The 21,096-nt window shown below is 46.2% G+C and overlaps 1 protein-coding gene and 1 pseudogene across 1 annotated transcript in view; both read right to left on the bottom strand.

Moving 5' to 3' along the window:
- The window catches only part of LOC112257045 (LIM and calponin homology domains-containing protein 1), a gene marked incomplete at its 3' end in the record, with an annotated part of 30,410 nt that extends 15,952 nt beyond the window's left edge, over positions 1 to 14,458 (bottom strand). The window contains 2 exon segments of the mRNA XM_042315967.1: positions 2,060 to 2,775; positions 14,295 to 14,458. Coding sequence (XP_042171901.1) covers positions 2,060 to 2,775; positions 14,295 to 14,458 — 880 coding nt within the window.
- LOC121845179 overlaps positions 1 to 21,096 on the bottom strand; it is a 40,962-nt pseudogene that overhangs the window by 3,123 nt on the left and 16,743 nt on the right.

Here is a 21,096-nt window from a genome sequence, read left to right on the forward strand (position 1 = left end):
AAAGAGAGGGGAAAGAGAGAGAGAGTGCAAGAGGGGGAAAGAGAGAGAGGGAGAAAGAGAGAGAGAGTGCGAGAGGGGGAAAGAGAGAGAGAGTGCGAGAGGGGGAAAGAGAGAGAGAGTGCGAGAGGGGGAAAGAGAGAGAGAGTGCGAGAGGGGGAAAGAGAGAGAGAGTGCGAAAGGGGGGAAAGAGAGAGAGAGTGCGAGAGGGGAAAAGAGAGAGAGATTGAGAGGGGGAAAGAGAGAGAGAGATTGAGAGGGGGAAAGAGAGAGAGAGATTGAGAGGGGGAAAGAAAGAGAGTGCGAGAGGGGGAAAAGAGAGAGAGATTGAGAGGGGGAAAGAGAGAGAGAGATTGAGAGGGGGAAAGAGAGAGAGAGTGCGAGAGGGGAAAAGAGAGAGAGTGCGAAAGGGGGAAAGAGAGAGAGAGTGCGAAAGGGGGAAAGAGAGAGAGAGTGCGAGAGAGAGAGGGGAAAGAGAGACAGAGAGAAGGGAGAGAGAGACAGGGTGGAGAGAGAGTTAGTAACAACATGACAGATCTGATATAATATAACAGAAACAACATGTGTGTGTGTGGGTGTGTGTGTGGGTGTGTGTGTGTGTGTGTGTGTGTGTGTGTGTGTGTGTGTGTGTGTGTGTGTGTGTGTGTGTGTGTGTGTGTGTGTGTGTGTGTGTGTGTGTGTGTGTGTGTGTGTGTGTGTGTGGGTGTTATCTCACATCATTGGAGGCAGATCATTGTCTTCCACCCAGAACGGTCTTCTGTGAGACTCTCCCACCTTCTTCCCTCTGTCCATCTCTCTCTCCTCCCCTCTCTCCTTCTCTCTCTCCATCTCTCTCTCCTCCCCTCTCTCCATCTCTATCTCCTTCCCTCTCTCCTTCTCTCTCTCCTCCCCTCTCTCCATCTCTCTCTCCTTCTCTCTCTCCATCTCTGTCTCCTCTCCTCTCTCCATCTCTCTCTCCTCACCTCTCTCCTTCTCTCTCTCCATCTCTGTCTCCATCTCTCTCTCTTTCTCTCTCTCCATCTCTCTCTCCATCTCTCTCTCCTTCCCTCTCTCCTCTCCTCTCTCCATCTTTCTCTCCTTCCCTCTCTCCATCCCTCTCTCCATCCCCCCCTCCCTCCTTTTTTCCCTCCCACTAAGCTGGGGGAGAGGAGGGGTGGGAGGAGGAGTGTGGGTGTGGGAGGAGAGGAGGGTGGAGGGAGAAGAGGGAGAGGAGAGATAGGGGTTGTCCTTGAGACACTTCCTGGTTGGGGTTCTAGAGGGCTGGGCTTCAGTTCCTGTTGCTGTGGAAACGCCACTGCTGAGAAAGACGGCCAGTGACATCATCAAGCGGGGACAGTTCAACACAGACCAGATGAAACCAAGCGATTACAGACACAGACCAAACCAAGCGATCACAGACAGAGACCAAACCAAGCAATCACAGACACAGACAAAACCAAGTGATCACAGACCAGACCAAACCAAGCAATCACAGATACAGAGCACAGAGCTATCCAACCCATAGCACCAGACAGTAGTAGTCAAACCCAGACCATGATGTCAGAGCACCACCAGACAGTTGTAGTCAAACCCAGACCATGATGGCAGAGCACAACCAGACAGTAGTAGTCAAACCCAGACCATGATGGCAGAGCACAACCAGACAGTAGTAGTCAAACCCAGACCATGATGGCAGAGCACAACCAGACAGTAGTAGTCAAACCCAGACCATGATGGCAGAGCACCACCAGACAGAGGTTTTAGTTGTGATACATCAGACCAGACAGAAACTGTTAGCTGGACGGACACGGACCCACACACGGACACACGGACACACACACACACACACACACACACACACACACACGGACACACACACACACACACGGGGACACACAAACACATATGGACACACACACACGGACACACACACACGGACACACACACACACAGACACACACACGGACACACACACGTTAGTGGTAAGCAAAGCACCAAGTCTCCAAGCATCATCAGTGTGTCAGTCTGTTGTCCTGTCTGTACCTGGGTTGCTGTTTGTGTCTGTAGAGTGGGTTGGGTCCACCAGAGGAGGTGTTCTGGTAGAGTTGGTTGGGTCCACCAGAGGGGTGTTCTTGTAGAGTTGGTTGGGTCCACCAGAGGGGTGTTCTGGTAGAGTTGGTTGGGTCCACCAGAGGGGGTGTTCTTGTAGAGTTGGTTGGGTCCACCAGAGGGGTGTTCTTCTGTTGGGCCGCTCCAGGGACAGGCAGGAACAGGTTAAAGGAGCGTCCGGTTCTCCCCGCGCTGTGTTGGTATGCCCCGGTCCTACGAGCCAACATATCATCCTTCTCCAGGTCTGGTACAGGGCACTCTTCCTCATCCTCATCATCATCATCATAGTTACAATGGCTGGGAACGGGCGGCCTGATGACCATTGCCACGTTGGGGTGCTGTTGAGGCATGTCCATGGAGACCCTGGATTGCTGTAGCTTCCTGTCTGTGACTACTTCCTGTGCTGGGCGTTTGGAACCCGGCAGTGGTAGGAAGCGGTTGAATGTTGTTGTCGTGGTGTTGTGGGTCCTGGGGAACGCACCTGTCTTCCTGGCCATCATGTCATCCTTCTGAAGGTCCGGAACCTTCCTTTCATCTCTCCCTCCATCCTCCTCCTCCTCTCTCACTCTCCTCTCGTACTGCGCCAGACGGGCTTCTAGCTCCAACAGGGTGGGAGGAGCCTCTGGGCTCAGGGGGGAGGGGCCAGGGTTGGGAGGCGGGGTATGTGCAGCGTCTACTCCGCCCATATGGCTGTGAGGTCATCAAGGGGGGAGAAGAGGTACTGTAACTTTTGTAATCATAGCAGCAGGAAGAACACAACAATCCCCTTCTGACACACACACAGATAGAGAGAGAGAAACAAAGGGAGAGAGAGAGAGAGAGAAAGGTAGAGAGAGAGAGAGAGAGAGGAGAGAGAGCGAGAGAGAGAGAGAGAGAGAGAAAGATAGAGAGAGAGCGAAAGGGAGAAAGAGAGAGAAAGGGAGAGATGGAAGAGAGAAATATAGAATGCCTTTCCATCTCTCTATGGCAACTTCCTGTGCAGCAAATTAAGATAAAACACAGAACACATGTAGCTTCACACACAGCTACTCATAGAGCTAGTGACTTATGATAACAATGAATATAGCTGTAAGCAGCAATAAACGGGGTTCACAGGATGGCAGAAAAGACACAAGATCAGTTGGATAACAAAGCAAGCCCTCATGTATGAACTATTTTCTTTTATGTCTAATCAGTAAAAGCGTCACCAATAAACCCCAGGAAGAGTAGCTGCTGCCTTGAAAGGAACTAATGGGGATCCATAATAAACCCCATGAAGAGTATCTGCTGCCGTGGCAGGAACTAATGGGGATACATAATAAACCCCAGGAAGAGTAGCTGCTTCCTTGGCAGGAACTAATGGGGATCCATAATAAACCCCAGGAAGAGTAGCTGCTTCCTTGGCAGGAACTAATGGGGATCCACAATAAACCCCAGGAAGAGTAGCTGCTGCCTTGGCAGGAACTAATGGGGATACATAATAAACCCCAGGAAGAGTAGCTGCTGCCTTGGCAGGAACTAATGGGGATCCATAATAAACCCCAGGAAGAGTAGCTGCTGACCTGGCAGGAACTATTGGGGATCCATAATAAACCCCCAGGAAGAGTAGCTGCTGCCTTGGTAGGAACTAATGGGGATCCACAATAAACCCCAGGAAGAGTAGCTGCTGCCTTGGCAGGAACTAAAGGGGATCCATAATAAACCCCAGGAAGAGTAGCTGCTGCCTTGGCAGGAACTAATGGGGATACATAATTAACCCAAGGAAGAGTAGCTGCTGCCTTGAAAGGAACTAATGGGGATCCATAATAAACCCCAGGAAGAGTAGCTGCTGCCTTGACAGGAACTAATGGGGATCCATAATAAACCCCAGGAAGAGTAGCTGCTGCCTTGGCAGGAACTAACGGGGATCTATAATAAACCCCAGGAAGAGTAGCTGCTTCCTGAGCAGGAACTAATGGGGATCCATAATAAACCCCAGGAAGAGTACCTGCTGCCTTGGCAGGAACTAATGGGGATACATAATTAACCCCAGGAAGAGTAGCTGCTGCCTTGGCAGGAACTAATGGGGATCCATATTAAACCCCAGGAAGAGTAGCTGCTGCCTTGGCAGGAACTAATGGGGATCCATAATAAACCCCAGGAAGAGTAGCTGCTGCCTTGGCAGGAACTAATGGGGATCTATAATAAACCCCAGGAAGAGTAGCTGCTGCCTGGGCAGGAACTAATGGGGATCCATAATAAACCCCAGGAAGAGTAGCTGCTGCCTTGATAGGAACTAACGGGAATCTATAATAAACCCCAGGAAGAGTAGCTGCTTCCTGGGCAGGAACTAATGGGGATCCATAATAAACCCCAGGAAGAGTAGCTGCTGCCTTGGCAGGAACTAATGGGGATCCATAATAAACCCCAGGAAGAGTAGCTGCTTCCTTGGCAGGAACTAATGGGGATCCATAATAAACCCCAGGAAGAGTAGCTGCTGCCTTGGCAGGAACTAATGGGGATCCATAATAAACCCCAGGAAGAGTAGCTGCTGCCTTGGCAGGAACTAATGGGGATCCATAATAAACCCCAGGAAGAGTAGCTGCTGCCTTGGCAGGAACTAATGGGGATCCATAATAAACCCCAGGAAGAGTAGCTGCTGCCTTGGCAGGAACTAATGGGGATCCATAATTAAACCCCAGGAAGAGTAGCTGCTGCCTTGGCAGGAACTAATGGGGATCCATATTAAACCCCCAGGAAGAGTAGCTGCTGCCTTGCAGGAACTAATGGGGATCCATAATAAACCCCAGGAAGAGTAGCTGCTGCCTTGGCAGGAACTAATGGGGATCCATAATAAACCCCAGGAAGAGTAGCTGCTGCCTTGGCAGGAACTAATGGGGATCCATAATAAACCCCAGGAAGAGTAGCTGCTGCCTTGGCAGGAACTAATGGGGATCCATAATAAACCCCAGGAAGAGTAGCTGCTGCCTTGAAAGGAACTAATGGGGATCCATAATAAACCCCAGGAAGAGTAGCTGCTGCCTTGGCAGGAACTAATGGGAATCTATAATAAACCCCAGGAAGAGTAGCTGCTGCCTTGGCAGGAACTAATGGGGATCCATAATAAACCCCAGGAAGAGTAGCTGCTGTCTGGACAGGAACTAATGGGGATCCATAATAAACCCCAGGAAGAGTAGCTGCTGCCTTGGCAGGAACTAATGGGGATCCATAATAAACCCCAGGAAGAGTAGCTGCTGCCTTGGCAGGAACTGATGGGGATCCATAAAAAACCCCAGGAAGAGTAGCTGCTGCCTTGGCAGGAACTAATGGGGATCCATAATAAAACCCCAGGAAGAGTAGCTGCTGCCTTGGCAGGAACTGATGGGGACCCATAATAAACCCCAGGAAGTGTAGCTGCTGCCTTGGCAGGAACTAATGGGGATCCAAAATAAACCCCAGGAAGAGTAGCTGCTGCCTTGGCAGGAACTGATGGGGATCCATAATAAACCCCAGGAAGAGTAGCTGCTGCCTTGGCAGGAACTAATGGGGATCCATATTAAACCCCAGGAAGAGTAGCTGCTGCCTTGGCAGGAACTAATGGGGATCCATATTAAACCCCAGGAAGAGTAGCTGCTGCCTTGGCAGGAACTAATGGGGATCCATAATAAACCCCAGGAAGAGTAGCTGCTGCCTTGGCAGGAACTAATGGGGATCCATATTAAACCCCAGGAAGAGTAGCTGCTGCCTTGGCAGGAACTAATGGGGATCCATATTAAACCCCAGGAAGAGTAGCTGCTGCCTTGGCAGGAACTAATGGGAATCCATAATAAACCCCAGGAAGAGTAGCTGCTGCCTTGACAGGAACTAATGGGGATCCATATTAAACCCCAGGAAGAGTAGCTGCTGCCTTGACAGGAACTAATGGGAATCCATAATAAACCCCAGGAAGAGTAGCTGCTGCCTTGACAGGAACTAATGGGGATCCATATTAAACCCCAGGAAGAGTAGCTGCTGCCTTGGCAGGAACTAATGGGGATCCATAATAAACCCTAGGAAGAGTAGCTGCTGCCTTGGCAGGAACTAATGGGGATCCATAATAAATACAAATAGCATGACACCACTGGATTAGGTTGCACATCAATTCATCTTGAGTCATTTCTGCTTGGATATGTTAGATAAAACAACGTATTTATTGAATAGCCTACCATCTCAGAAGTCAATTACATAGTCTAAACCAATGGTAATGACTTTAGTAGGAAGGTTATTCCTACGTGATGCCACATAAAACAATTGGAGACCAAATCACGGGCTCGTTCTACCAGGGGACAATGTTACAGGCACCAGTTCTACCAGGGGACAATGTTACAGGGGACAATGTTACAGGCACCAGTTCTACCAGGGGACAATGTTACAGGCACCAGTTCTACCAGGGGACAATGTTACAGGCACCAGTTCTACCAGGGGACAATGTTACAGGCACCAGTTCTACCAGGGGACAATGTTACAGGGGACAATGTTACTGGCACCAGTTCTACCAGGAGACAATGTTACAGGCACCAGTTCTACCAGGGGACAATGTTACTGGCACCAGTTCTACCAGGGGACAATGTTACAGGGGACAATGTTACTGGCACCAGTTCTACCAGGGGACAATGTTACAGGGGACAATGTTACTGGCACCAGTTCTACCAGGGGACAATGTTACTGGCACCAGTTCTACCAGGGGACAATGTTACAGGGGACAATGTTACTGGCACCAGTTCTATCAGGGGACAATGTTACAGGGGACAATGTTACTGGCACCAGTTCTACCAGGGGACAATGTTACTGGCACCAGTTCTACCAGGAGACAATGTTACAGGGGACAATGTCTCTAAAAACAAGTCTCTCACCGTTGCCGCCTGCTATAGACCACCCTCTGCCCCCAGCTGTGCTCTGGACACCATATGTGAACTGATTGCCCCCCATCTATCTTCAGAGTTCGTGCTGCTAGGTGACCTAAACTGGAACATGCATTATTAACACCCCAGCCATCCTACAATCTAAACTTGATGGCCTCAATCTCACACAAATGATCAATGAACCTACCAGGTACCTCCCCAAAGACTTAAACACAGGCACCCTCATAGATATCATCCTAACCAACTTCCCCTCTAAATACACCTCTGCTGTCTTCAACCAAGATCTCAGCGATCACTGCCTCATTGCCTGCATCCGTAATGGGTCAGCGGTCAAACGACCTCCACTCATCACTGTAAAACGCTCCCTGAAACACTTCTGCGAGCAGGCCTTTCTAATCGACCTGGCTGGGGTATCCTGGAAGGATATTGATCTCATCCCGTCAGTAGAGGATGCCTGGATATTTTTAAAAATGCCTTCCTAACCATCTTAAATAAACATGCCCCATTCAAGAAATTTAGAACCAGGAACAGATATAGCCCTTGGTTCTCCCCAGACCTGACTGCCCTTAACCAACACAAAAACATCCTATGGCGTTCTGCATTAGCATCGAACAGCCCCGTGATATGCAGCTGTTCAGGGAAGCTAGAAACCATTGTACACAGGCAGTTAGAAAAGCCAAGGCTAGCTTTTTCAAGCAGAAATTTGCTTCCTGCAACACTAACTCAAAAAAGTTCTGGGACACTGTAAAGTCCATGGAGAATAAGAACACCTCCTCCCAGCTGCCCACTGCACTGAAGATAGGAAACACTGTCACCACTGATAAATCCACCATAATTGAGAATTTCAATAAGCATTTTTCTACGGCTGGCCATGCTTTCCACCTGGCTACTCCTACCCCGGTCAACAGCACTGCACCTCCAACAGCAACTCGCCCAAGCCTTCCCCATTTCTCCTTCTCCCAAATACATTGAGCTGATGTTCTGAAAGAGCTGCAAAATCTGGACCCCTACAAATCGGCCGGGCTAGACAATCTGGACCCTTTCTTTCTAAAATTATCTGCCGAAATTGTTGCCACCCCTATTACTAGCCTGTTCAACCTCTCTTTCGTGTCGTCTGAGATTCCCAAAGATTGGAAAGCAGCTGCGGTCATCCCCCTCTTCAAAGGGGGACACTCTTGACCCAAACTGCTACAGACCTATATCTATCCTACCGTGCCTTTCTAAGGTCTTCGAAAGCCAAGTCAACAAACAGATTACCGACCATTTCGAATCTCACCATACCTTCTCTGCTATGCAATCTGGTTTCAGAGCTGGTCATGGGTGCACCTCAGCCACGCTCAAGGTCCTAAACGATATCTTAACCGCCATCGATAAGAAACATTACTGTGCAGCCGTATTCATTGATCTGGCCAAGGCTTTCGACTCTGTCAATCACCACATCCTCATCGGCAGACTCGACAGCCTTGGTTTCTCAAATGATTGCCTCGCCTGGTTCACCAACTACTTCTCTGATAGAGTTCAGTGTGTCAAATCGGAGGGTCTGCTGTCCGGACCTCTGGCAGTCTCTATGGGGGTGCCACAGGGTTCAATTCTTGGACCGACTCTCTTCTCTGTATACATCAATGAGGTCGCTCTTGCTGCTGGTGAGTCTCTGATCCACCTCTACGCAGACGACACCATTCTGTATACTTCCGGCCCTTCTTTGGACACTGTGTTAACAACCCTCCAGGCAAGCTTCAATGCCATACAACTCTCCTTCCGTGGCCTCCAATTGCTCTTAAATACAAGTAAAACTAAATGCATGCTCTTCAACCGATCGCTACCTGCACCTACCCGCCTGTCCAACATCACTACTCTGGACGGCTCTGACTTAGAATACGTGGACAACTACAAATACTTAGGTGTCTGGTTAGACTGTAAACTCTCCTTCCAGACCCATATCAAACATCTCCAATCCAAAGTTAAATCTAGAATTGGCTTCCTATTTCGCAACAAAGCATCCTTCACTCATGCTGCCAAACATACCCTTGTAAAACTGACCATCCTACCAATCTTCGACTTTGGCGATGTAATTTATAAAATAGCCTCCAACACTCTACTCAACAAATTGGATGCAGTCTATCACAGTGCAATCCGTTTTGTCACCAAAGTCCCATATACTACCCACCATTGCGACCTGTATGCTCTCGTTGGCTGGCCCTCGCTTCATACTCGTCGCCAAACCCACTGGCTCCATGTCATCTACAAGACCCTGCTAGGTAAGGTCCCCCCTTATCTCAGCTCGCTGGTCACCATAGCATCTCCCACCTGTAGCACACGCTCCAGCAGGTATATCTCTCTAGTCACCCCCAAAACCAATTCTTTCTTTGGCCGCCTCTCCTTCCAGTTCTCTGCTGCCAATGACTGGAACGAACTACAAAAATCTCTGAAACTGGAAACACTTATCTCCCTCACTAGCTTTAAGCACCAACTGTCAGAGCAGCTCACAGATTACTGCACCTGTACATAGCCCACCTATAATTTAGCCCAAACAACTACCTCTTTCCCAACTGTATTTAATTTTTATTTATTTATTTATTTTGCTCCTTTGCACCCCATTATTTTTATTTCTACTTTGCACATTCTTCCATTGCAAAACTACCATTCCAGTGTTTTACTTGCTATATTGTATTTACTTTGCCACCATGGCCTTTTTTGCCTTTACCTCCCTTCTCACCTCATTTGCTCACATTGTATATAGACTTGTTTATACTGTATTATTGACTGTATGTTTGTTTTACTCCATGTGTAACTCTGTGTCGTTGTATCTGTCGAACTGCTTTGCTTTATCTTGGCCAGGTCGCAATTGTAAATGAGAACTTGTTCTCAACTTGCCTACCTGGTTAAATAAAGGTAAAATAAAATAAATAAATAAATAAATAAAATGTTACAGGGGACAATGTTACAGGGGACAATGTTACTGGCACCAGTTCTACCAGGGGACAATGTTACAGGCACCAGTTCTACCAGGGGACAATGTTACAGGCACCAGTTCTACCAGGGGACAATGTTACAGGGGACAATGTTACAGAGGACAATGTTACTGGCACCAGTTCTACCAGATTCGACAACATTTTTAAAAAGAGTACCAGAGTACCCACTGATGTAGCCAGGGCCAGTCCAGTCCAGCGCCACAGCCAGACACACCCAGGCCTAGCAGAACAGAGCAGCACAGTCCTTAGCTTTACAACCCACCACTACCCGCAACAACCCATTTGGCCCTGTTTCAGATTGGTTCTAGCCTGGTTCTGTTCTAGGCTGGTTCTAGTCTGGTTCTAGCCTGGTTCTGTTCTAGCCTGGTTCTGTTCTAGTCTGGTTCTGTTCTAGTCTGGTTCTAGTCTGGTTCCAGCCTAGTCTGGTTCTAGTCTGGTTCTAGTCTGGTACTAGTCTGGTAATGTTCTAGTCTGGTTCTAGTCTGGTTCTAGCCTAGTCTGGTTCTAATCTGGTTCTAATCTGGTTTTAGTCTGGTTCTAGTCTGGTACTAGTCTGGTTATAAAGCCTCTCTTGAAAAAGCCAAACCTTGACCCAGAAAATATAAAAAACTAATCGGCCTACATCGAATCTTCCATTCCTCTCAAATTTTTTAGAAAAGGCTGTTGCGCAGCAACTCACTGCCTTCCTGAAGACAAACAATGTATTCGAAATGCTTCAGTCTGGTTTTAGACCCCATCATAGCACTGAGACTGCACTTGTGAAGGTGGTAAATGACCTTTTAATGGCATCAGACCGAGGCTCTGCATCTGTCCTTGTGCTCCTAGACCTTAGTGCTGCTTTTGATACCATCGATCACCACATTCTTTTGGAGAGATTGGAAACCCAAATTGGTCTACACAGACAAGTTCTGGCCTGGTTTAGATCTTATCTGTCGGAAAGATATCAGTTTGTCTCTGTGAATGGTTTGTCCTCTGACAAATCAACTGTAAATTTCGGTGTTCCTCAAGGTTCCGTTTTAGGACCACTATTGTTTTCACAAAATATTTTACCTCTTGGGGATGTCATTCGAAAACATAATATTAACTTTCACTGCTATGTGGATGACACACAGCTGTACATTTCAATGAAACATTGTGAAGCCCCAAAATTGCCCTCGCTAGAAGCATGTGTTTCAGACATAAGGAAGTGGATGGCTGCAAACGTTCTACTTTTAAACTCGGACAAAACAGAGATGCTTGTTCTAGGTCCCAAGAAACAAAGAGATCTTCTGTTGAATCTGACAATTAATCTTAATGGTTGTACAGTCGCCTCAAATAAAACTGTGAAGGACCTCAGCGTTACTCTGGACCCTGATCTCTCTTTTGAAGAACATATTAAGACCATTTCAAGGACAGCTTTTTTCCATCTACGTAACATTGCAAAAATCAGAAACTTTCTGTCCAAAAATGATGCAGAAAAATTAATCCATGCTTTTGTCACTTCTAGGTTAGACTACTGCAATGCTCTACTTTCCGGCTACCCGGATAAAGCACTAAATAAACTTCAGTTAGTGCTAAATACGGCTGCTAGAATCCTGACTAGAACCAAAAAATTTGATCATATTACTCCAGTGCTAGCCTCCCTACACTGGATTCCTTTCAAGGCAAGGGCTGATTTCAAGGTTTTACTGCTAACCTACAAAGCATTACATGGGCTTGCTCCTACCTATCTCTCTGATTTGGTCCTGCCGTACATACCTACACGTACGCTACGGTCACAAGACGCAGGCCTCCTAATTGTCCCTAGAATTTCTAAGCAAACAGCTGGAGGCAGGGCTTTCTCCTATAGAGCTCCATTTTTATGGAATGATCTGCCTACCCATGTAAGAGACGCAAACTCGGTCTCAACCTTTAAGTCTTTACTGAAGACTCATCTCTTCAGTGGGTCATATAATTGAGTGTAGTCTGGCCCAGGAGTGGGAAGGTGAACGGAAAGGCTCTGGAGCAACGAACCGCCCTTGCTGTCTCTGCCTGGCAGGTTCCCCTCTTTCCACTGGGATTCTCTGCCTCTAACCCTATTACAGGGGCTGAGTCACTGGCTTACTAGGGCTCTTTCATACCATCCCTAGGAGGGGTGCGTCACTTGAGTGGCAAAGTGGGTGGGGTTATATCCTTTCTGTTTGGCCCTGTCCGGGGGTGTCCTCGGATGGGGCCACAGTGTCTCCTGACCCCTCCTGTCTCAGCCTCCAGTATTTATGCTGCAGTAGTTTATGTGTCGTTGGGCTAGGGTCAGTTTGTTATATCTGGAGTACTTCTCCTGTCCTATTCGGTGTCCTGTGTGAATTTAAGTGTGCGTTCTCTAATTCTCTCTTTCTCTCTTTCTTTCTCTCTCTCGGAGGACCTGAGCCCTAGGACCATGCCTCAGGACTACCTGACATGATGACTCCTTGCTGTCCCCAGTCCACCTGGCCGTGCTGCTGCTCCAGTTTCAGCTGTTCTGCCTTGTTATTATTGGACCATGCTGGTCATTTATGAACATTTGAACATCTTGGCCATGTTCTGTTATAATCTCCACCCGGCACAGCCAGAAGAGGACTGGCCACCCCACATAGCCTGGTTCCTCTCTAGGTTTCTTCCTAGGTTTTGGCCTTTCTAGGGAGTTTTTAGCCACCGTGCTTCTACACCTGCATTTGCTTGCTGTTTGGGGTTTTAGGCTGGGTTTCTGTACAGCACTTTGAGATATCAGCTGATGTACGAAGGGCTATATAAATACATTTGATTTGATTTGCTTTTGATTTGGTTCTGGTCTGGTTCTAGTCTGGTTCTAGTCTGGTTCTGGTCTGGTTCTGGTCTGGTACTAGTCGGGTACTAGTCTGGTACTAGTCTGGTTCTGGTCTGGTACTAGTCTGGTTCTAGTCTGGTTCTGGTCTGATTGTAGCCTGGTTGGTTCTAACCTAAGGTGAGTTAAACCAGGCTTCCGTTTGTAGAAAACATGTTACTTTGTAAGTAGTCTGGTTAAACCCAGTTCAGCCAAGCCCAGAACAAGATCACACCAGTTTAGACCAGCTCAAACCAGTTCAGACCAGTTCAGAACAGATCAGAACAGATGCAGCATGTCCTGTTCAGGGTCGTACCTATCCTGCTGCTCGGAGAGCTGGGAGCCCAGCGCCGATGATCGGCATGGCAACGGTTGCCTTGGCCAGCAGTCGCCGTAACAACTGAGACTCCTCCCCTTCCCGGGAAGAGCTGATTGGCTGTTTCTCCAGCTCTGTCACGCCGCCAAAGGTCACAACCTTAGAACAACCTCGCATTGACCCCGTCGCCATAGAGATGATGTCAGGGGTTCCGGAACCTTTCTCCAGACATGCCTGACAGACAGGGGAGGGGCTAGACTCACTACACACACACACACACACACGCACACACACACACACACAAACACTAGGACACTTTTTTCTCTCTCAGCAAAAAGCAAGGTTTTCCTGGTTATGGTTGCTAAGCTAAAAACTCTCCTGACCCCATCCATGTGTGTGTGTGTGTGTGTGTGTGTGTTTGTGTTTGTGTGTTAGACACCTGGGTTCAGACATCTTGAGTCTCTCCCATTTCTCCAGATCTGACTGGGTGATGGAGGCATGGACGAAGCTCATTGGTCCGTCTCTGTGAGATGGGCGTGACCTATTATGTCCCCTCCTTCTAGCGAGGTCATCTTTCGTCTTATTGGGTAATGGGACCTTAACACCTCTACCCTCCTCCTCCTCCTCTTCCTCTCGCTGGGAGGCTGGGCTAAGGAAGGGGTTGTCTCTGCGTGTGATGATGTCACACACTGCCTCTTTCGCACTAACCAATCACAGAGGAATACGCAGCAGCAACAACACACAAGCAGAAACACAAACACACACGGTGCACAGAAAACACGGCATTGGAACGCACATTCACATGACCACAACAACAGCCAATGAGGAGAGAGAACAGGAAGGAAGGAGTCTGATGTCATAAACAGGAAGTCAAAGTAAGAAAGGAGAAACAGTATGAAAGGAATTCCACTCTCTATCCCCCACTCTCTCTCCCCCCTTCACTCCCTCCTCTCTGTCTCCCTCCTCTCTCTCGCTCTCTCTCTCCTTACCTCCCTCCCCTCCCCTCCCTCTCTCTCTATCTGCTTACCTTCTTCCCCCTCTCCCCCTCCATCCATCCCTCCCTCTACTCCTTCCCACCTTGGTCCCTCTCTCTGTCCCTCCCTCCCCTTCCTCCCTCCCCCTCTCTCTCTCTGTCCCTCCCTCCCCTTCCTTCCTCCCTCCCTCTCTCTCTCTCTCTCCTTACCTCTCTCTCCCTCCTCTCTTCCTCTCTCCCTCCCCTACCTCCCTCTCTCCCTGCTACCCCTCCTCCCCTTCCCCTCCCTAACCTTGTCTCCAGCTCCATCCTGTCCATCAGAGCAGTGTGTGAGGCTCGTCTGATGTCCTCCCAGAGTTCTCTGTCCTGTAGACTGCAGGCAGGTGGGGGGGGATGTACTGGTACGCTCTGGGAGCAGTGAGGGGGGCGTGGGGGCGCGTCGGGAGGCCAGGTCATCTCTACGGACGTCAGGAACCCTCCTCACCCCTCCTCCCCCTCTTCACCCTCTGCCTCACCCTCAGAGTCAGAGTCCCACGCAGCCCTCTGGTAAAGACCATCCATTCCATTCATCCATAGTTCTAGATAGTGGTCAGGAAGTCATTATGGCGACGCAGGATGATGTCAGGGGCTGGTGACTTAACTTCCTGTTGCTCCAGACGGGGCGGCGGTCTGGAGACGGGGTTGGCATAGCAACGTTATAACTCCCATGATGCCATGCTCTGCGAAGTCCGTGCTGTTAGTGTCCGTCAAACACACACACACACACAGCATTACACATGAACACACACACACACACAGCTCAAACACAGCCATTCTATTCAGCTCCACACATCATCCTCCATTCCATTCCATTAACAGATAGTTCTAGTTAAAGACCATCCATTCCATTCCAGTAACAGATTGTTCAAGTTAAAGACCATCCATTCCATTAACAGATAGTTCTAGTTAAAGACCATCCATTCCATTCCAGTAACAGATTGTTCTAGTTAAAGACCATTCCATTCCAGTAACAGATAGTTCTAGTTAAAGACCATTCCATTCCAGTAACAGATAGTTCTAGTTAAAGACCATCCATTCCATTCCAGTAACAGATAGTTCTAGTTAAAGACCATCCATTCCAGTAACAGATAGTTCTATTTAAAGACCATCCATTCCATTCCAGTAACAGATAGTTCTAGTTAAAGACCATAACCATTCCATTCCAGTAACAGATAGTTCTAGTTAAAGACCAACCATTCCATTCCAGTAACAGATAGTTCTAGTTAAAGACCATCCATTCCAGTAACAGATAGTTCTAGTTAAAGACCATCCATTCCAGTAACAGATAGTTCTAGTTAAAGACCATCCATTCCATTCCAGTAACAGATAGTTCTAGTTAAAGACCATCCATTCCATTCCAGTAACAGATAGTTCTAGTTAAAGACCATCCATTCCAGTAACAGATAGTTCTAGTTAAAGACCATCCATTCCATTCCAGTAACAGATAGTTCTAGTTAAAGACCATCCATTCCATTCCAGTAACAGATAGTTCTAGTTAAAGACCATCCATTCCATTCCAGTAACAGATAGTTCTAGTTAAAGACCATCCATTCCAGTAACAGATAGTTCTAGTTAAAGACCATCCATTCCATTCCAGTAACAGATAGTTCTAGTTAAAGACCATCCATTCCAGTAACAGATAGTTCTAGTTAAAGACCATCCATTCCATTCCAGTAACAGATAGTTCTAGTTAAAGACCATCCATTCCAGTAACAGATAGTTCTAGTTAAAGACCATCCATTCCATTCCAGTAACAGATAGTTAAAGACCATCCATTCATTCCAGTAACAGATAGTTCTAGTTAAAGACCATCCATTCCATTCCAGTAACAGATAGTTCTAGTTAAAGACCATCCATTCCATTCCAGTAACAGATAGTTCTAGTTAAAGACCATCCATTCCAGTAACAGATAGTTCTAGTTAAAGACCATCCATTCCATTCCATTCCTAGTTAAAGACCATTCCATTCCATAACAGATAGTTCTAGTTAAAGACCATTCCATTCCAGTAACAGATAGTTCTAGTTAAAGACCATCCATTCCATTCCAGTAACAGATAGTTCTAGTTAAAGACCATCCATTCCATTCCAGTAACAGATAGTTCTAGTTAAAGACCATCCATTCCAGTAACAGATAGTTCTAGTTAAAGACCATCCATTCCATTCCAATAACATATAGTTCTAGTTAAAGACCATCCATTCCAGTAACAGATAGTTCTAGTTAAAGACCATCCATTCCATTCCAGTAACAGATAGTTCTAGTTAAAGACCATCCATTCCATTCCAATAACAGATAGTTCTAGTTAAAGACCATCCATTCCATTCCAGTAACAGATAGTTCTAGTTAAAGACCATCCATTCCATTCCAGTAACAGATAGTTCTAAAGAGTTAAAGACCATCCATTCCAGTAACAGATAGTTCTAGTTAAAGACTATCCATTCCATTCCAATAACAGATAGTTCTAGTTAAAGACCATCCATTCCAGTAAAAGATAGTTCTAGTTAAAGACCATCCATTCCATTCCAGTAACAGATAGTTCTAGTTAAAGACCATCCATTCCATTCCAGTAACAGATAGTTCTAGTTAAAGACCATCCATTCCAGTAACAGATAGTTCTAGTTAAAGACCATCCATTCCATTCCAGTAACAGATAGTTCTAGTTAAAGACCATCCATTCCAGTAACAGATAGTTCTAGTTAAAGACCATCCATTCCATTCCAGTAACAGATAGTTCTAGTTAAAGACCATCCATTCCAGTAACAGATAGTTCTAGTTAAAGACCATCCATTCCAGTAACAGATAGTTCTAGTTAAAGACCATCCATTCCATTCCAGTAACAGATAGTTCTAGTTAAAGACCATCCATTCCAGTAACAGATAGTTCTAGTTAAAGACCATCCATTCCATTCCAGTAACAGATAGTTCTAGTTAAAGACCATCCATTCCATTCCAGTAACAGATAGTTCTAGTTAAAGACCATCCATTCCATTCCAGTAACAGATAGTTCTAGTTAAAGACCATCCATTCCATTCCAGTAACAGATAGTTCTAGTTAAAGACCATCCATTCCATTCCAGTAACAGATAGTTCTAGTTAAAGACCATCCATTCCAGTAACAGATAGTTCTAGTTAAAGACCATCCATTCCATTCCAGTAACAGATAGTTCTAGTTAAAGACCATCCATTCCATTCCAGTAACAGATAGTTCTAGTTAAAGACCATCCATTCCAGTAACAGATAGTTCTAGTTAAAGACCATCCATTCCAGTAACAGATAGTTCTAGTTAAAGACCATCCATTCCATTCCATTAACAGATAGTTCTAGTTAAAGACCATCCATTCCATTCCAGTAACAGATAGTTCTAGTTAAAGACCATCCATTCCATTCCATTAACAGATAGTTCTAGTTAAAGACCATCCATTCCATTCCAGTAACAGATAGTTCAAGTTAAAGACCATCCATTCCATTCCAGTAACAGATAGTTCTAGTTAAAGACCATCCATTCCATTCCAGTAACAGATAGTTCTAGTTAAAGACCATCCATTCCATTCCAGTAACAGATAGTTCTAGTTAAAGACCATCCATTCCATTCCAGTAACAGATAGTTCTAGTTAAAGACCATCCATTCCAGTAACAGATAGTTCATTAAAGACCATCCATTCCATTCCAGTAACAGATAGTTCTAGTTAAAGACCATCCATTCCATTCCAGTAACAGATAGTTCTAGTTAAAGACCATCCATTCCATTCCAGTAACAGATAGTTCTAGTTAAAGACCATTCCATTCCAGTTAACAGATAGTTCTAGTTAAAGACCATCCATTCCATTCCAGTAACAGATAGTTCTAGTTAAAGACCATCCATTCCATTCCAGTAACAGATAGTTCTAGTTAAAGACCATCCATTCCATTCCAGTAACAGATAGTTCTAGTTAAAGACCATCCATTCCATTCCAGTAACAGATAGTTCTAGTTAAAAACCACCAGTTCCATTCCAGTAACAGATAGTTCTAGTTAAAGACCATCCATTCCATTCCAGTAACAGATAGACCATCCATTTCAGATAGTTAAAGACCATCCATTCCATTCCAGTAACAGATAGTTCTAGTTAAAGACCATCCATTCCATTCCAGTAACAGATAGTTCTAGTTAAAGACCATCCATTCCATTCCAGTAACAGATAGTTCTAGTTAAAGACCATCCATTCCAGTAACAGATAGTTCTAGTTAAAGACCATCCATTCCAGTAACAGATAGTTCTAGTTAAAGACCATCCATTCCATTCCATTAACAGATAGTTCTAGTTAAAGACCATCCATTCCATTCCAGTAACAGATAGTTCTAGTTAAAGACCATCCATTCCAGTAACAGATAGTTCTAGTTAAAGACCATCCATTCCATTCCAGTAACAGATAGTTCTAGTTAAAGACCATCCATTCCATTCCAGTAACAGATAGTTCTAGTTAAAGACCATCCATTCCATTCCAGTAACAGATAGTTCTAGTTAAAGACCATTCCATTCCATTCCAGTAACAGATAGTTCTAGTTAAAGACCATTCCATTCCAGTAACAGATAGTTCTAGTTAAAGACCATCCATTCCATTCCAGTAACAGATAGTTCTAGTTAAAGACCATCCATTCCATTCCAGTAACAGATAGTTCTAGTTAAAGACCATCCATTCCATTCCAGTAACAGATAGTTCTAGTTAAAGACCATTCCATTCAGTAACAGATAGTTCATTCCATTAAGTAACAGATAGTTCTAGTTAAAGACCATCCATTCCAGTAACAGATAGTTCTAGTTAAAGACCATCCATTCCATTCCAGTAACAGATAGTTCTAGTTAAAGACCATCCATTCCATTCCAGTAACAGATAGTTCTAGTTAAAGACCATCCATTCCATTCCAGTAAGTTCTAGTTAAAGTTAGTTCTAGTTAAAGACCATCCATTCCAGTAACAGATAGTTCTAGTTAAAGACCATCCACCATTCCATTCCAGTAACAGATAGTTCTAGTTAAAGACCATCCATTCCATTCCAGTAACAGATAGTTCTAGTTTCCATTCCAGTAACAGATAGTTCTAGTTAAAGACCATCCATTCCATTCCATAACAGATAGTTCTAGTTAAAGACCATCCATTCCAAGTAACAGATAGTTCTAGTTAAAGACCATCCATTCCATTCCAGTAACAGATAGTTCAGATAGTTTAAAGACCATCCATTCCATTCCAGTAACAGATAGTTCTAGTTAAAGACCATCCATTCCATTCCAGTAACAGATAGTTCTAGTTAAAGACCATTCCATTCCAGTAACAGATAGTTCTAGTTAAAGACCACCATTCCATTCCAGACCATAACAGATAGTTCTAGTTAAAGACCATCCATTCCATTCCAGTAACAGATAGTTCTAGTTTCCATTCCAGTAACAGATAGTTCTAGTTAAAGACCATCCATTCCATTCCAGTAACAGATAGTTCTAGTTAAAGACCATCCATTCCATTCCAGTAACAGATAGTTCTAGTTAAAGACCATCCATTCCATTCCATAACCATTCCATTCCAGTAACAGATAGTTCTAGTTAAAGACCATCCATTCCATTCCAGTAACAGATAGTTCTAGTTAAAGACCATCCATTCCATTCCAGTAACAGATAGTTCTAGTTAAAGACCAGTAACCAGTTCCATTCCAGTAACAGATAGTTCTAGTTAAAGACCATTCCATTCCAGTAACAGATAGTTCAGTTTCCATTCCAGTAACAGATAGTTCTAATTAAAGACCATCCATTCCATTCCAATAACAGTTAGTTCTAGTTAAAGACCATCCATTCCATTCCAGTAACAGATAGTTCTAGTTAAAGACCATCCATTCCAGTAACAGTTAGTTCTAGTTAAAGACCACAACAGACAGCAGCCAATGACAGCTCTCCTAGCTTCCCACATGACTAAACACATTAGTCAGAGAAACAAAGCACCAAAAGCACAGTGATGTCACAGCTTAGACCACATTCCATAGGCCGACCACAGTGATGTCACAGCATAGACCACACGCCATAGGCCGACCACAGTGATGTCACAGCATAGACCACACGCCATAGGCCGACCACAGTGATGTCACAGCATAGACCACACGCCATAGGCCGACCACAGTGATGTCACAGCATAGACCACACGCCATAGGCCGACCACAGTGATGTCACAGCTTAGGCCACACGCCATAGGCCGACCACAGTGGTGTCACAGCTTAGGCCACACGCCATAGGCCGACACGCCACATGCCTGCTGACCTGCCGTAGCGAATCACAGCGGGCAGAACTTTAATCCCCGCCTTCTCCAGCCTCTGCAGCCGCCGATGTTCTTCTACTTCCCGTTTCAACATTTCCTCTTCCTGCCCAAGACCCCCCTCTTCCTCTTTAGGCTCCTCCCCATCTGGGGCCCATGTGACTGTCTTGTAGTTTCTGGAGCGGGGCCCTGGTGGTCTCTTAAAGGGACCTCCCCCCTCCCCCCCTCCTCCCTCCTCAAAGATGGGCTGAGGGAGACTGGGAGGAGAAGGAGGGAAGGGAAGGGAGAGAGGGGAAGGAGGGAGGGAGGGGAAGGAGGGAGGGAGGGGAAGGAGGGAGGGAAAGGAGGGAGGGAGGGGAAGGAGGGAGAGAGGGGAAGGAGGGAGTGTAGGAGGGAGGGGAAGGAGGGAGGAGAGGGAGGAGGGAGTTAGGGTGTAAGGAGAAGGAGGGAAGGGAGCGAGGGAGTGTAGGAGGGAGGAGGGAGGGAGGAGGGAGTTAGGGTGTAAGGAGAAGGAGGGAAGGGAGCGAGGGGAGGGAAGGAGGGGCGGGAGAGAGGGGAAGGAGGGAGGAGAAGGAGGGAGTGTAGGAGGGAGGGGAAGGAGGGAGGGGAAGGGGAGGGATCTTTAATAAGAGCATGTGTGTCTGTGTACGTCCCCTTGTGTGTGTGTCTGTGTGTGTGTATGCGTACCTACCTGTGTGTGTGTGTGTGTGTATGTGTACCTACCTGTGTGTGTGTATGTGTACCTACCTGTGTGTGTGTATGTGTACCTACCTGTGTGTGTGTATG

Source organism: Oncorhynchus tshawytscha, unplaced genomic scaffold (genome assembly GCF_018296145.1).
Source record: "Oncorhynchus tshawytscha isolate Ot180627B unplaced genomic scaffold, Otsh_v2.0 Un_contig_4047_pilon_pilon, whole genome shotgun sequence".
NCBI classification, from domain to species: Eukaryota; Metazoa; Chordata; class Actinopteri; order Salmoniformes; family Salmonidae; genus Oncorhynchus; species Oncorhynchus tshawytscha.